The 16926-nt window shown below is 38.0% G+C and overlaps 3 protein-coding genes and 1 non-coding gene across 5 annotated transcripts; 3 read left to right on the top strand and 1 right to left on the bottom strand.

The window, feature by feature from the left end:
* The first annotated feature begins 612 nt into the window (after positions 1–612).
* Positions 613–5616, top strand: LOC101292630. The gene is made up of 12 exons (XM_004287900.1): positions 613–829; positions 906–1147; positions 1225–1323; positions 1426–1509; positions 1629–1715; positions 1864–1984; positions 2388–2572; positions 3060–3098; positions 3288–3790; positions 3875–4373; positions 4596–5224; positions 5359–5616. Exons 1-12 carry the CDS (start codon positions 613–615, stop codon positions 5423–5425), a joined length of 2772 nt encoding a protein of 923 aa, XP_004287948.1. The 3' UTR covers positions 5426–5616.
* A 553-nt stretch (positions 5617–6169) lies between these two features.
* On the top strand, positions 6170–6243 carry TRNAN-GUU. Its single transcript has one exon. It is a non-coding gene; the product is annotated as a tRNA-Asn (tRNA).
* Positions 6244–6474: 231 nt separating this feature from the next.
* On the top strand, positions 6475–8044 carry LOC101292155 (putative zinc metalloprotease slr1821-like). Of its 2 annotated transcripts, XM_004287899.1 has the most exons (2): positions 6475–7471; positions 7583–8044. In XM_004287899.1, the coding sequence occupies exons 1-2, from the start codon at positions 6566–6568 to the stop codon at positions 7898–7900; spliced, it is 1224 nt and encodes a 407-aa protein (XP_004287947.1). In that variant the 5' UTR covers positions 6475–6565; the 3' UTR covers positions 7901–8044. The 2 variants fall into 2 exon arrangements, with proteins under 2 accessions (XP_004287947.1, XP_004287946.1); XM_004287898.1 differs by having other exon boundaries at positions 6475–8044.
* A 1512-nt stretch (positions 8045–9556) lies between these two features.
* On the bottom strand, positions 9557–15033 carry LOC101291861 (NEDD8-activating enzyme E1 regulatory subunit-like). Its single transcript, XM_004287897.1, has 15 exons — positions 14895–15033; positions 14575–14747; positions 14332–14495; positions 13928–14038; positions 13614–13693; positions 13261–13411; positions 13051–13144; positions 12567–12655; positions 11867–11940; positions 11613–11775; positions 11104–11189; positions 10665–10748; positions 10402–10582; positions 10087–10209; positions 9557–9995 (listed from the first exon to the last, which is right to left on the bottom strand). The coding sequence occupies exons 1-14, from the start codon at positions 14930–14932 to the stop codon at positions 10126–10128; spliced, it is 1572 nt and encodes a 523-aa protein (XP_004287945.1). The 5' UTR covers positions 14933–15033; the 3' UTR covers positions 9557–9995; positions 10087–10125.
* Positions 15034–16926: the final 1893 nt, after the last annotated feature.

The following is a 16926-nucleotide window of genomic DNA, read 5'->3' as shown; positions in this document are numbered from 1 at the left end:
CGCCTCTACCACCCAGTTTTCATGCCATTCTTCTAAGGTTCCAATAGAGGGGAGAAAACTCAATGTCCGCCGGCTTCTCAAATCATCCTCCTTATAATGGCCCTGTAAAATCATTCCACTTATTATGGTTGGCTTATCACCTTGTAGACATAAAAAACGAACCCTAAAAAAGGATCCGATATAAGTTTGAACCAACTTTTGGACACGCACTTGCATTGAAAAACCAAGCGTAGAGGAGGACGACATAGGATTTCAATCACTACTTCACCAGGAAGATCATCAATCTTGCACAACCCCATGCTCATCGTCATCACGGCAGGCACAACCTGCTCTCCTGATTAGGGTTTTGGACACAGCCACACTACTTAAATAGAGAACACGAGTTTTTTTTTTGGAGGAATCAGGAAACCGTGAAACCTAGGGAAACAGTGATTCAGGCCGGGCCCAATAGGCCCAACATTGGAAAATTGCCGCGCCCAAGCAAACGGCGTGTCGTGTGGTCAATGCGGCCACGTAAGCCCCACGGCAAACGGTCTGCTGCACGGCGTCGTATAAAAACGTAAACTTTGAAGCGGCGAAAGCCCAGAAACTCAGAAGGCGAAAAAGAAAAAAATGGAGAAGAAAGAAAAGGTGAAGATGATAGTGGTGGCGCTCGCTTCTCTCTCAGCTCTCTCGGTCTTCTTCCTCTTCTGGAGCCGCCGTAAACGCTCCGAAACTCACTGTTATTTACTAGACGACCCGAAGCCGCAGCACGGATTCAAGAGAGTGTTGGCCGACAATTCGTACTCGCCGTTCAAGCATTTAAGCCTTGAAGAATCCAACGGCGCAGGTATGAGTACATTTATACTCTTAGTTGTAGTTGATTTGGATTTTATGGACGATACATGAGTTGATTTGGTGATTAGATAAGAATCAGAATTCGCATCCGTATGAGGCGGAGGTCACTGCGCTGCTGGAAAGTCCGCCGATTGAGCTTAAATGTGTGACGGAGAATTTGGAACCGATAATGAGGGAGGCGTATGTTTGGGTCGAGACTGAGAGTCAGTTGGAGGAGATGGTTGAGGTTTTGAGTAAAGAGAAGATCTTTGGGGTTGATACTGAGCAGCACAGCTTGAGGTCGTTTTTGGGATTTACTGCTTTGATACAGGTAAAATTTACTAATTATTAGTGGAATGAGTGTGAGTGTGTTTGTGTAGGTTTCTGATTTTGACGGTGTTTGGTTAGATTTCGACTGAGAAGGAGGATTATTTGGTGGATACTATTGCTCTACATGACAGTATGAGCGTTTTGCGGCCAGTTTTCGTTGATGCTAGTATTTGCAAGGTAATTATTTAGTTTGGGGAGTAAGTTGTAACTATGAGCGACAGCGCTGTGATTGTAGCAGTGTTGTTGTTTGGAGTTTAATGTGGTGTATTGTGCGTGTAGGTGTTCCATGGGGCAGATAGTGATGTTCTCTGGCTGCAAAGGGACTTCCATATATATGTTGTCAATATGTTTGATACTGCAAAGGTGAGCTCTTTATATCCGATTGTTTTGGACCAAGTGATGGATGACGGAGGGGGAGAGGAGGTGGTTAGGCAGCTGAAGAACTATTTCATTAATTTTTTTTGTGTTTGTTTTATTTGCAGGCTTGTGAAGTGTTGTCAAAACCGCAGAAATCACTGGCTTATTTACTTGAAACTTACTGTGGTGTCGTCACTAACAAGTTGTTTCAGGTTAGACCTTGAAGCTGTCTTGATATTGTAATTTTTCTCCTGTTTTTTGTAATAGCCATCTTTAAGAAATATTATAAGCATGGCATCAACTGGGGTGAAGTTATGATAAAAGGATTTGCATTTGAACCATCATCAAATTGGTTTGCAGCGTGAAGACTGGAGACAACGCCCTTTGTCTATGGAAATGGTGCAGTATGCTCGAACAGATGCACACTACCTACTTTACATTGCAGGCCGTTTACTTGCTGAGCTGGATATGCTGGATAACGGTACACTTGTTTTCTTGGTTTCATAGCTTCTTTTCAGACACTAGAAATATCACTTGTTGTGGTGGATTGATTAAATAGAAAGGACAGAATTTCAACATATTAAACATGAACATATTATAAAAGAGATAACAGAACCAGTATAAGCCAGTCTCTAGTCCGCAACATTCTATGCTCAAGTTTGCACTTCTATGGTGTTTTTATCTGGAGAGTTCATGACCTCAATATGACTTTTTGGATTGATGTGATTTGTGACTTGTTGGGGCGTGTTCACACCCTTTTATCACAAGAAGTAATGGTAGTATTCGTAACTTAGCCATGCTTTCCAGTTGATGACCTGTAGAAGCTGTTTCTACTTTTTCTCTGTGTCGTAGCATAAAAAATTCTAAATATCTTAATGTATCAGAAAACTCTTGTCCCGATGACAAATTACGTTTTGTTCTTGAGGCTAGTCGGCGTTCAAACATGTCATGTTTGCAACTGTACACTAAAGACATAGAAGCTTCACCTGGAGGCTCTGCTGCTTCATCAATATTTAGCCGTCATTTAAATGGCCAAGAAGGCATTTTGTCAGCATCTTATGAAATCCAGGTTTGTTTGTTCTTTTTCATTTTCTTTATGTTCTTTACTCTGAATGTGTGATGACATCCAGTAAAGTAATACAAAGATTGTCCACCATTTTTTCTAGTCATTGTTTGATGGCCCAGGGGATTTGGAGAATTCTAAGTTCAGTGATATTAGGCTTATGGGTGATACTTTTGTTAAGACAATCCAAGATTAGTTCTAAGAAATGTAGTACTCTTATATGTGTTCCAGTTCATTTTGGTTGATAGAAAGACGGAGTAGGTCTTTAAAGGGAAAATCATTTAGACTCCGCATTGAGAGGCAGCTCTCTATGTAGCTCTATGACCGGTCTACCATGATGCTGCCAGCCACTTTAATTTAGTAGATTTAAATTAATCGGTATTTCTTCTAGATTCTTGTCATTGTACTAGGGTTGCACCCCTTGGCACATTTATGATAAACTTGCATTACTTATTAACTACATTCTTATGCAATAGTTTATGTTTCATTTCAGAATGCTGTGCGCCGGTTTTGTGCATGGAGAGATTTGATGGTTAGTAACTTAGTATTTACCTTTTCTTGAAGTTTGACAACCACAAATGACGCTAAATATTTATATATAGAGATTCAGACTATGTTGGTCACTTGTACAAATGAAATTGATAAAGATACAGAACTGGTCTCATTGAAAATCTCATTTGTTGTACACATAATAAACATGTGGCCGTGACTTCCTCTCCAGGCTCGTGTACACGATGAAAGCTTGAGATATGTAATATCAGATCAGGCTATTGTTGCCCTCGCTGAAAAAGCTCCAACTAGCCCTGTAGACATGTTAACCACCATTGCAGAAGCTGATGATAATGTGGATTTAAGTTTCAATTTTGGTCTCCCATCTCCATCTCCTGTTGTCTGCAGTCATTTGGATGATTTTCATTATATACTCCAGAACAAAATAGGCAATCCTGATGATCTCTTACCCATGATTCTTCAGAACTGCCTGGGTCAAAAAGGGAGTTGCCCACTGTCTGTCTTCAACTATGCTTTACTGGTTAATTATAATATGAAAGTGACACAGGTTTCTAAACAGAATGGGGTCAGAAATCCAAAGCAAGCCGGTCGAATGGCTTCTCGAAAGCTATTTGTTCAAAAATTTTCCTGCAAATCCCCAGTTTATCATAATTGCCGAATCTATGCAAATGATGGGCGTTTGCTTTGTTACTGTGACCGCAGGAAGCTTGAATGGTTAGCATTCATATATTCTCATGTCTCTTTACATCTTTTATAACAAAATCTGTATTTGACATGGTCATTGCTGTGTTCTTACAGGTATCTTCGTCGGAATTTGGCAAAACTTGTTGAAGAAAATCCACCTGCAATTATGCTTCTGTTTGAGCCCAAAGGGCGTCCAGAAGATGAAGGCAATGATTTTTATATTCAAAGTAAGAAAAATATATGTGTTGGCTGTGGTGAAAGAAACCATTACTTACGGTACCGAATTATTCCCTCGTGCTACAGAATGCATTTCCCTGAACATTTGAAAAGCCACCGTTCTCATGATATCGTTCTATTATGCGTGGACTGTCACGAAATTGCTCATGCCGCTGCAGAGAAGTATAAAGGAAAGATTGCTGCAGAATTTGGGATTCCACTTTTTGTTCGTAAAGTGGTTGATTCGCAACATGCTCAATCTTTATCTGGGGTATCTGTGCCTGTTACAAATGCTGAGGATGCAGGTGTATCTCCTTTACAGTTGCGGACCGCTGCTATGGCTCTTTTGCGCCATGGACCAACAATGCCATCCAAACGCCGTGAGGAACTGACAGAGGTACATAGGAATATATATGTAGCTCTTCATTTTTGCAAATTATCACTACATAGATTGTGTTTCTGTAATTCGACAAAGCAAACATGAGGCCAAATGTTACTATTCTTTGCGTTGAGCTCATCATTCATTATACCATGATTGTACTATTCCTGTTATTAAAACCTGTTTGCCTGTTTATTTAAAGGGGTTATGAATTTATGAATTGAAATGTTCTATTTGCAGATTGTTATGACATTTTATGGAGGGAGACAAATTTCTGAGGAAGATTTAGAAAAGGCTTTGCTTGTTGGGATGACTCCTCATGAGAAAAGACGACTTCAGAAGAAGAAAGGGTTTTCTTTTCAACATTCTAAAGGAAGTATTTCTTCAGATGCTGAGGAGAAAAATAGTGTTAGCATTTCAACACCTGCCACTCCGTATGCTCCAGAAGTTTATACTGTACATGAATCTTGCACCAATGAAGATGACATATCGACGATGAACCAAGATGAAGATGTTTTCACAGTGAAGGATGCTGATTTAGGCACCTCCTCTTTAGATCTGAGGATCGATGAAAAAGCTTCTCCCGGCAATGAGAGGAACATAAATTCAGAGATAGCGAGAGATGGTATTTATTATGATGATAAAAGTACACCAAATGGATCAGTAGACTTTCGATCTACTTCCAAACGTAAACATAAATCAAAACACTCTCTCTTAGGTCACGGTCCACATGGTAAGCAAGTTGTGGATCGTCTGTTAAAGGAATCTGGCGAAGATGGTATTAGTCAGTTTTGTCAAAGGTGGAGACAAGTATTTGTTGAAACTGTTCATCCTCGTTTTTTACCTTCCGGCTGGGATGTTACACACAGGTACATACTTAAACCAAAGATGAGATCGATGAATAAGTAAAGATTTTCAAGTAATTTATTCATGGTTACATTTAGCTTCTGAACTTTTGTTTATCTGTGTCAAGGGTTTGATTTCGGGCACTCTTTTTTACCAGTGGTAGGAGGGATTTTGGAGAATTCAGCGTCTACAAACCTACCAAGAAAGCATCTACTGCTACTTAAAGAGTTTGAGTCAAATGTTGTAATTGCAGACAGCGTACAACGCTACTCATGCCTATCATATTCAATTCATTGCTCTTCCCTTGTATCTTTAGTAATTTTTTTGTAACATTTCGTATCTGTTAAACGAATAGACATATTTGTATTCTACTTAAAGATTTGTCATTTGTGTTATTAGAATGGCTTGTTGAATGAGTTTCAATTAGTAATTTCTTCCGAGTACATTGGGATAGCAAGGGAATCTAAATATGCTTCGAGGAAGATAATACATCTAACAATGCTTGCTTTAATTTATACGAATGAATGAGAGCTCTTCTAGTGAGGACTTTTAAGTTGAGGGCCTTTTGGTTTATGGTTTAAAAAACCTATTTTACGATTATATCTTGGCATTTCATCCGTTCAGTTTTTAAGTCTATATAAGTAGATCAGTCATACAAATTTTCAGCCCAATCGGTGATCGTTAAGGTAATAAATTAGATCAAATTAATAAACGAACCAAATCTGTCAAACATGAACCGTTCAAGTTCATAATTGGTAAATCACACTTATAAATGTCTTAACGATTTTCAATATGGTTGAAAATTTGCAGATATGATCTACTCATAAATATCTATAAATTGAACGGTCAAAATGTGGATATAAGATCGAAAAGTGAGATAAGTCGAAAAATCCTCAACTGGTCCTCAATTTATCATTAGAAGGGCTCCCACGAATAAATATCATATGTTTTTTGAAGAAGCCAACAAAGCTGGAATAGCTCAGTTGGTTAGAGCGTGTGGCTGTTAACCACAAGGTCGGAGGTTCGAACCCTCCTTCTAGCGTGTTTTTTTTTTTTCTAAATAGATTTTTTTATGTGGACTTTTACCATTGAATCTTCCACCAGACATATCACATATGAGTAACCGAATTGAAACTCCAAGTGTTACCACAGCCAAGTGATAGCCTGTCAGAAAAAACTTACAATCTACCCAAAAAGTCACACAAGACACGAAGAGGGAGGCTCAGGCAAAGACAAGTGAGTCACTCCACTTCCCCTCCACAAAATCAAATATGAGACACAAACTATGAATTATCCAATCCCTTCCTCTATCACAAAACCTTGGCAGCCTCACCTTTCTTAATACCCACCCACCCAGAAAAACCATGGTTATTAGTCTCTCCTCTTCTCCACCTTCTTCTCTGTCTCTGATCAAGTTAACCAATTCAAGGTCTGAGTTTCCTTCAAAACCCAAAACCCACCTCCCAAAGTGCTCATTTTCTTCATCAGACCTCAGCTTTCATTGCAAGGATCCATTTTTATCTCCAAAGGGTGGGAACCCAAATGGGACAAGGTTACAGTTGAGGTCTTGTGCACTTCCTGGTCTTGATTATAGCAACTTTGAGAGTGTTCAGTCAGTTTTGGAGGCAGCTGCAGTTTTAACAGCCATCATTGTTGTTCATGAAAGTGGTCATTTCCTTGCTGCTTATCTTCAGGGCATCCATGTAAGTAAATTTGCAGTTGGGTTTGGTCCTATTTTAGCTAAATTCAATGCCAACAATGTAGAGTATTCCATTAGAGCTTTTCCTCTAGGAGGGTTTGTGGGGTTTCCTGATAATGACCCCAATAGTGATATTCCAGTTGATGATGTAAATTTGCTCAAGAATAGGCCCATATTGGATAGAGTAATAGTGGTTTCAGCTGGTGTCATTGCCAACATCATTTTTGCCTATGCTATTATCTTTACTCAAGTCTTGTCAGTTGGTTTGCCTGTACAAGAGGGCTATCCTGGGGTTATTGTGCCCGAGGTAAGGCCCTTTTCTGCTGCTTCCCGAGACGGGTTACTTGCTGGTGATGTGATCCTTGAGGTTAATGGAATTCAGTTGCCAAAAGGAGGGCCTAATGCTGTCACAGAGGTTGTTGATGTGATTAAGAAAAATCCCAACAGAAATGTGGTTCTTAAGGTTGAGAGGGGAAAGCAGGATTTTGAGATTGGGGTCACCCCTGATGAGAATTATGATGGAACGGGAAAAATTGGAGTGCAGTTATCACCAAATGTTAAGATTTCGAAAGTTAAACCCAAAAATGTAGCGGACGCTTTTAATTATACAGGGAGAGAGTTCTGGGGCTTGTCGTTCAATGTATTGGATAGCTTAAAACAGACTTTTCTAAACTTCTCGCAGACAGCTAGTAAAGTTTCGGGTCCTGTTGCCATCATTGCTGTTGGTGCAGAAGTTGCAAGGTCGAATCTTGATGGACTGTATCAATTTGCTGCTTTGCTTAATCTTAATCTTGCAGTGATCAACCTCCTTCCCTTACCTGCTCTAGATGGAGGTACCTTGGCTTTTATACTTATAGAGGCTGCTAGGGGTGGGAGAAAACTCCCTATGGAAGTGGAACAGACGATTATGTCATCAGGGATAACGGTAGTTGTTTTTCTAGGATTGTTCCTTATTGTCCGGGACACACTTAATCTTGATTTCATCAGAGACATGTTGTGATTGCTGAAAAAATTACAGAAGTCTTAAGGTAACTTGGGTTTGGGAAAGTCCCTGTGAAGCTTATCCCTGATGTCCAAGAGAGGGAGCAAACCAAGAACTTAGAGGGGGCTTTGCATGATATTGTTGCTTACATCCAATGGAATAGGTTGGAGGTACTTATGGCATCCTCTTTTTCTCAATTTGTTTCACAACATGTGGTCTGTATATCATACTTTCAATTAATGATGTTGGCAAAATTTACACAAACAATGTACTTTAATATCTCAATTTGCTTTATAAAAAATTCATGAATATAATGGTTATACCTGAATGCTTTTGTGGTCTGTAAGTGGAAAACCTTCGCATTTCTCTGGTTTATTCTTAGTTTAAGATTTCTAAGTTTTGCTTGCTACTTTCTTTTCTATTCTCCTTTATATGTTTCCATCATTAAGATAGTATATGTGGGCAATAATGTCTTATATTTGCTTCTCTTTGCACTCTTGGCGTGTCACTGAAGAAGAAACACACTGTTCTACTATTTTGCTGGACAAACTTGGCATCAATTCATTGTCTTCTGTGTTTTTTTTTAATTAGACATTATCTTCTATTTTGATTTCCTACATATTTGCAGTATGTATTACAGAAGAGTATCACTTAACAGTAATGTTTTAATTATCAGTTTTATGATTAGTACTATAATATGACAAGGTTACAAAAATGCTGTATGTACAGTATGATACTAACCGTGGCAATTGAGTCCAAGTTCACTAGATTGTTCCCCATTCCTAGGCTAGGTGCTAGGGTCTGTTACAGATGATGCAATCCAAGACTTCCCTTTGTGGCCTTGAAGGTTAATGTGATGCACAACTGATTAGAGAAATATATTGTGATTTTTAGCTTCTTCTAATGCTACTAGGAAGGACAAGGAGAGCAATTTATAAGGCGTGGTCTGAATTATTGTTGTATTGATTGTATTTCAAACTCGTGACAGTGACTTGAGTTCAGAATGCAATGACTCATGGCTTGAATGTGAGACCTGTTGATGGGAGGAGACACCAATACTGTAAAACTTTCCTGTAATCAACACAAGAGTTGAAGAGAACTGTTCGCACTTTCCTTGTATAGGATCTTATATCCAGACAAAAGGATATACCTTTAAGATTGAACTTAGGGTCTGTTGTTTTTTTTTTTTTTTTTTTTTTTTAGAAAACTTGAACTCAGGGTCTGTTAAGTAGCTGAGATTGGTTTGAAAGTAAACTTCCTCATTAAATCACATCAGGTTCCAATTGGAAGATCCTATGCTAATTGGTGCAGATTCAACTGGGCGCAAAATTTGTGAATTTTGATGTGCCGTATTCCATAATGCATCTTGTATCAGAGATTTAGATGTACGAGTCCATCAATTTGTGCCCGACATGCTAGGAGGATTTCATTTCTTAGTCTTGCGATGGATCTTGTGATTAGACTTACCTTTGCACCTTAACAAGTACTAACTACAGGTGCAAAGCTTGTTATAAAAGCTGCTATTTTGTTTAGAACAGTGTTGTTTATTTGACCGGAGGATGCCATCCAGGTAAAAAGTTAGAGATAACATAAATCAGCTCCATTTGTAGGCATTTGTATGCTTGTAGTAATAACAAATTCACTTCGCCATAAGAAAACCTAGCCAATCATATGACAATGTTACTGTTATTTTTCTAATGAAATGTTGTGCGGCAATGAGTACATGATAGAAAGACTCGAAATTTTTCCATCAAATATTGTGCGACCTTACCAGCTAATGTACTGGACTCGTCGTCAAAACATGGCGAGAAAAATATTAAGTCAATATTCAAGTGCCTAACTACAAAACCATCTCAAACCAATAAACAGGAGGAAGATGGAAGATGGAGGTGACTAGAGGTTCCATCTTATAAAAGTCTCCTACGACCTAGTCCTACTTCTCTCTTTTTCGTTACATGTTTCCCTCTATATACTCCTCTCTTTCATTCAGGATAGCGAAAATTGTAGCAGAACATCAAATCGTGCACCCCTCACCAATAGCAAGATAGCCTCCATTCAAAATATGTAAATAAGCAGTCAGGGCAAAATGGCCACTCCTAATCATCTAGGTAATCTGCAAATGAAAAGCAAAGGTCAGTATGTTCCTTGAGGAAAAATTATGAATATCAGCAGTAGATATCAATCTATACCGAGGTGGAACTTACAGTCATTTTATATCCAACTTAGGCCTCAACTGAGACCCACTACAGTGCCAACAATTGAGACTTGTGGTCGATGCCATTGAAGATGAAAGTCCCAGACAAGGGTACAAATTGTTTTGTTATCAGCTGTCATTAAAGTGTTAAAGAAATGTTATTGAGCGAATACATTGGATACAGCACAAGGAAAACCAATACAGATAGTTACACATGAGAGCAACACCTGGCGAGACAATTATAGGCAACTACTATGTTGTTGTCATTCTTATATTATTAAAAAAGGAAAAAAGAAGCAAACAAATAAGCTAGAATTACACAAACCTTAATCACTTCCTGTGATGCAATTCCTCCGATGAAAGCAGCAACCGCATGGAGCTCTGCAGCACCAAATCGGCACATCTCATTGATAAGGTCTTCTGTCAATGTTACGCCATTGCAACCCAAATCATTAAGAAGGCCAACAGCTGTTGTCTTCAACCTAGATATGTCCTCATCCATCACACTACGGAGAAAGTGAGCATGCAGGAATCAGTGCACTATTAAACATTTGTACAGAATATGACCATAAACAGTAGGAGAGTTACCCATCAAATTGCCCGGGGAAATTGTTGTAATTAGCAGCAAACCGGTCAACAGCTCTAAGCAAGATGTAAAACCCACCAGCTACACTGTTATACAAATAACAACAAAATGGTGATAACTTAAAGCACAGAGAAAAAGCTTCTAGCTATGTCGTTTTTCTTTTTCTATTTGGTGTTGAAAATTCAAGATGCAAAATGCAGGACATCTATTTAGGGGGGAGAAAAAGTATGATATATATTACGAAAAAAATTTAACACAGTTCTTCAACTTGACAGTAGGAAATTATAATGGAACAAGATCTACAGAACATGCAAGTATCAATTCTTAACTGCAAAATTCACTAAAACTGTACAATGATTCTGAGACCTTAATTGACAAAAAAAAAAAAAAAAAAAAAAGAACCAGCAAAGACAACTACAGTAGGTATTTCTGTAACTGTACCTGTAATCCTCATCTGTTAGATACTTCTGTAAGTCCGGTAGGGATGGAGAAGTGAACTCATCTTCAATAGGCCGGTACCGGCAAACCTAAAAGTAAATATCAGTAAATTGAAATCAAGTAAGCTAACCTGATGAGGCTTTATATATATTTTTCTAAAAGACCACAATATTGAGCCCAAATAGCTATACACTAAACTGCATTCTTAGCTAAAAGAAACTTCTTGGAGAGAGATATCTATAAACTAGTTCAACAATAACCTTACTATGAATCAGAATCCAGAGACAAAAAAGTGATGATAGGGTGAATAATGTTGTAAGTACTCGAATCTGTAAAGCTTGTGAAATTTCCAATTCACAGAAAATTAAACTTCCTTAAGTAAAGGTATCCAACATTCTATGAGATTTGGATTTTATCCATCTGAGTGGCTACCCATCTACGTTTTAAACTAATTCATTGCAATACTACTGAAAACAAGTACTGTAAATGACACTAGAAAACCCCACACTTACTTTGAGTTTTCTTGCATTCCTGCAGAAACTTTTAACAGTGGCCCTCGAGATGCTACTAGGATCTCTACCAATTTTCTTTAGAAGAGTCTTAACCCTTTGGTCAATTACTAGAAAATCAGCCTCAGCCTTGGCTTGGTAGATTTTCTGTAAGGCTACATAGTGCCTACAAAAGAGTTAGATAAAGCACTCATATCAACAAATTACTTTTTGAAGCACAACAGAGACATGAAATTCAGGAGATGTCGATTACTAACTCAGTTGAAGATGTCATATCTGCTATTGATCCCTCGAGGGGTGCCTCACCACCACCTTCATTTGCTAGGAATTCCTGTAAAGTAAAAATTTAGGATCATACCACTTAACAAATAAATAGTATGGATTGTGGAGATAGATAAATACGAGCATCCAAATACTTGATAACACAAAAAAACAAAAAACAAAAAAAAAAGAGACAGCAAGTTTTGCAACCTTCATGCATTCAAAGAAAATGGCAGAGATCTCTAAGGGCCTTGTTAAAGCTAAGGCTCCCAGTCAGGTTACTCAGGTGGTCCCTCCCTGTACCACTCAATTGGACAACATTCTTAACTATGAGCATTGAGTTCTGTATTTACATCGAGCTAAAAACTTGGTATGCAAAAAATATGATTTAAGCAACCATTAACATTAGGATTTATGTTTTCTTATCAATGCATCAAAGTTAAACCGCCTTACACTCAGAACTAAGAACAATGAACCATTTTGAAACTATAGTTTCACTGTCAAAATGACAGGCCTGACACTAGTCTCTGAAGAATTATCAACCAATCATAACTTATCATTAGGATATCTGTTGGGGAGACTCTAGAAAATGTGAATAAATGTTAAGTGATAGAAAATACTCTCACTAAGATAAACATTATCTAACTTATGCACGCTATATCCAGTTTCCACAGATTCAATCTTGGTTTCACAAACCTTCAATGCCGCCACCATGACCCAAAAGTCTGATGAACTGGAATCAATTTCAGAACGGCTGTCACTGATTATCTGTTGCAACTCTGAACCTGAGACATAAAGTAAGAAATATCAACCACCTGCTCAATGGGAACTCATATTCACGCATGAATATTCAGGCCTGAAACACAGGTTATGACGGTAAACTCCAAAGAAGTGCGTGAAAAACCATAAAGTCAATACCAACCCAAAGGAGTGAGCAATATTTGACCAATTTTGACACTCACACTGCATCTATACTGGTGTACTCACTGAGTGCAGTTTGTAGCTCAGTTGAGCAAATACTAATTTTATTGTTCCTAATGTAAAGAAAAAAAAATTCATTGCAGATTTTAGTGACATGTAATTATCCTATTTTGCAAATTTCCACTTGCAATAGCCCACTTCAATTGAAAATAATCTCACAGCTTCAAGCCTTCAACCAATGCTTAAATAATATACTCACTGATTCCTCGAGCAGTAAAGACTTTAAAGGAGTTCTCAGTCGCTTCTCTGTAGTTTTCTTCATCAATTGCAGCCATCCTAGCTTTGATACGCTCCTAATAACAAATTCAAAAACACGAGAGAAAAAAATCACGTTGCTAAACAGCAATTAGATGATTGCTCAAAATAGCAATTGAAACATTCAGATACTTTACAAATCAAGAAGGTAAACCTTGAACTCTTTTTTCTCTTCCCTGGTTGTTGGAAGTCCACCACCATGACTCTTGGCCCACTCCTGTGCCATCTTCACAAGAATGACAACATATGGCGTGTGTTTGTGGGCAACGGGATCCGACACATCTAGATCAATAGTCTCTGCAAACCTATTGGTAAATGAAAATTAAATTCCAAACCAGAATAGAAGCTAAATAAAACATGCATGTTATCAGCCAATAAAACATTCTGGGCTAGGACATATACCGGTCATCATTTTATACCGGCTGAAACCAATCAAGGAAGACAAGATGCAAAAACTTATTTATCAGAAAACCGAAAGACTTAGATAAGAACATGAAAATAGAGTACCCTTTTAGCTCAGGCCATGGATTATTCAAACGAAGGTCATCCAGAAAATGTTCAGGCTTGGACTCGATCACAGTATGTTCCTGCCCCCAGAAAACCATAAAGAAAATGGAGAACATATCAGTGTGTATCAAAGAAAGTACTTTTCATTCGGCTAACCAACCATATACTGTGAAGTAATCAATCAGGAACATGTCCATATCATTTAACTGTTCATTATCTCATCCCTCACAATGTATCGTATAAAAGATCTGTCCTCACTTTCCAGAATAATAAAATACGGGATACAATTTCAACAACAAACTTTAACACGTTACCTTCACACTGATACGGACAAGCCCAGTGAGGCCATAAGAGCGAGCAAAGATCAATAGCACATTGGCCTCCCTACATATTCTGTCAAGCTTTACCATCGAATCTTCCACCAGCTGATCACGCAATTAACAAAAGGCAGTCAAGGATATTGACTTAACAAGTACGGCAATAGAAATTAAGAAATATAACTAATCAACAAGAGGTAGCAAAAGCCGATATTTCAGTGCATACGCTAGCAGGTGCATACAAAGCAAAACTATGCAGGTATTCCAATAAAGATAGTACACTAAAAAGCATGTGAGGCATATGAGTAACCAAACTGATCCATACACATTCAATAACTCATGCTACAACCAAGAAAAGACAACTCGCAACGTAAACTCGAGTATGATTATTATGGCCATACCTGAGTGGCTATAACTAAGGTGAACTGAGAAAAGAACGACGGGTTAGTCTGAATCAAAACCTCAGGATGCTCCTCAATAAACTTAGCCTTAACAGCATCATTGAGCTCCTGAAGAAACTGACACACACATTTGGCCTTGGATTGCCCGACGCACGATTCATCAACTACAAAAATAAACCAAAGCAAACACACTCAAAAATAGTTAAAGCGAAACAAGTAATTCAAGAAGCAGCGAAAACACACCCATGAAATTGTTCCCAAGGTCGCCGAATTCGACTTTAGATCCATCAATGACGGTGATGCTTCCGACGCCGCCGAGGACGAGGTTCTTGAGGGTTTCGGAGCCGGTGGGGCCGCAGTTCAGTAAGCAAACGCTGGCTTTCTCCAGCGCTGCTTGGCCTTGCTCGCCCCAGATTCTGCGATTTCAATCGGAGATAAAAAAATAAAAAAAACCTTAGGGCAAAAATACATGGATTTCACGGCGGAAACGGAACGGAAAAGCTCCAAGGAGGAGAGTGGAGCCAATGGTAAAGGGCGAAACGGAGAGAAGAGAGAGAGAGCACCTGAGCTGACGATCGTATTTGATTTTGGGTTCAGCCATGGATGGTACGAGAAACCAAAACGGAGCTCTAATATTTCCGCTTAAAAGCTACGCGCAGCTCCTCTCACTGATCTGAGATAGAGTGAGAATTTGATGCGGAGAGTGAATAAGACTAGGCCTTCGCTTTTTAATACGACGTCGTCTCTTCTTTCCAGAATAAATATTTTATTTTTAAAATAAAATCTAAATATCTTTGAACTTGCCTCGTCCTCTCTTGTATTGGAGTAAAATAAAATCTAAATATATTTCATCTTGACTCTTCCTCTCTTATATTGGAGTTACATTAAAAGACTTCAAACTTTCTAAGACCGGAAATATTACCAAAACAAGGAAGCGAGATAGGATTTTGGCGTAAAGACTATGTATATAGGTTAGTATTATGATTAAATGACTCATAACCGTATCAAACCAAAATATTATTACACGTTACGAATCTCTCACCGAATAAAATCAAGAAAATTTCTCTTGTATACTATGTTAGACTATTTAAAAATAATAAGTATTAGGTTTATTTGAGGCCTTTAATGTGCTTAGAGGCCATTTTGAACCTCAGACTTCTTTAACTGCCTTGCCAATGCCATGACACAGATAACACAAACAATAAGTGCCTAAACTAACATTGAACAGATTTGCATAGAAGCCTTGCTGCAACTTTGGTAAATGAAAGAGAAAGATAAGTATAACAGGTCCACCACAAAAACTTGGGGTCTGTATCTGAACTGAACACAAAGCTAGCTTAATCATCACATGAGCAACTGATAAGTTCCACTCCAAGAAAATTGAATCACTGTAAACACAAAATCGTGCAATCCATATGATTCTTAAAAATCAAACATGGAAGCAAACTAGATCCTAGTCACACAAAAGCAGTTCTTTACACGTGGCAAGAAATCAACCTGGAAGTCATATGATGTTTGAGCATGAGCAAGAAGCCAACTAAGGATCACCAGAAAACAAACACCAAGCAGGAAACTCTATAAGAAAATGAATAAGAAGATGATGATCTACCAAAGATTTTAAAATAAATTACCAGCCAAGAAGTTTTTACAAGTAAAAGTGTGAAATTGTGTAAGTGAGCAGTTGAAAAGTCATTGAGACACGAAGTGAACAATGCAATCTTTCTGTAACAATAGCTTTCAGTACTAAGGTACTACCTATCTTGACTGTTAGAATGGTGTACTACCAATCTTGACCATTACAATGTAACTGCTCATTATTGAAGAAAAACAAAAACTATGAATAATTAAGACATCAACAATCAGTCTGCGATGTCTCTAGTATATTCTCCTCACAATGATTCCATAATATGAAAGCCTTCGAAGCACAATCATAACACGGTGCCAAAATCGGAAAATAAACATTGAAATATGCATCCATTATAGATTATTTGGCAAGTCTTATTCACAAATTTATATCCAGTGCGATAATTTAAGTGTGAAGATTAAATCACAGAATCTAAAAGTTAAACGCAACCCAACAGAATTTAGCATTTGGGAAAATGCATCAGTTATAGACATTTTGGTGCATTTCAATAATAATCTCAGACGTATCTAACAAATTCTCCACCAAAGTACCATCCATGAGATTCCATTACTGCCGCATACAAAACTCAAATTTCAGCATAAACAAGAGCAAGAACTAAGTCAAAGCTAACTCTAACTAGTTTCCACATAACTAAAACAAATTTAGTTCATAATATCAAGCAGCTAAAGCACCACGGAGAGCAGCAGCAAATCAGATATTAGCCTATTCAACCAACACATCAGTTACAAACTTTATCTTAAACACTAATTAATCGACTCAGTTGTATAAGATTTCCCCCCAATGATTTCATTATCAAATCGTTCATGTCAGTAATTAAACACTAACCTCAACATCTGTTATGGAACATTTTGCTACATCTTAAACACAATCACAGTTCTACAAAATTCTGACACAGTTAGATCGTAATCCCAAACAGTCAAAGCACATCTACCAAAACCGAAAACTAACAA

The sequence above is a fragment of the Fragaria vesca genome, linkage group LG1 (genome assembly GCF_000184155.1).
Source record: "Fragaria vesca subsp. vesca linkage group LG1, FraVesHawaii_1.0, whole genome shotgun sequence".
NCBI classification, from domain to species: domain Eukaryota; kingdom Viridiplantae; phylum Streptophyta; class Magnoliopsida; order Rosales; family Rosaceae; genus Fragaria; species Fragaria vesca.
Note: the sequence above shows the minus strand (reverse complement) of the source record. Positions and strands in the feature narration are given on the sequence as shown.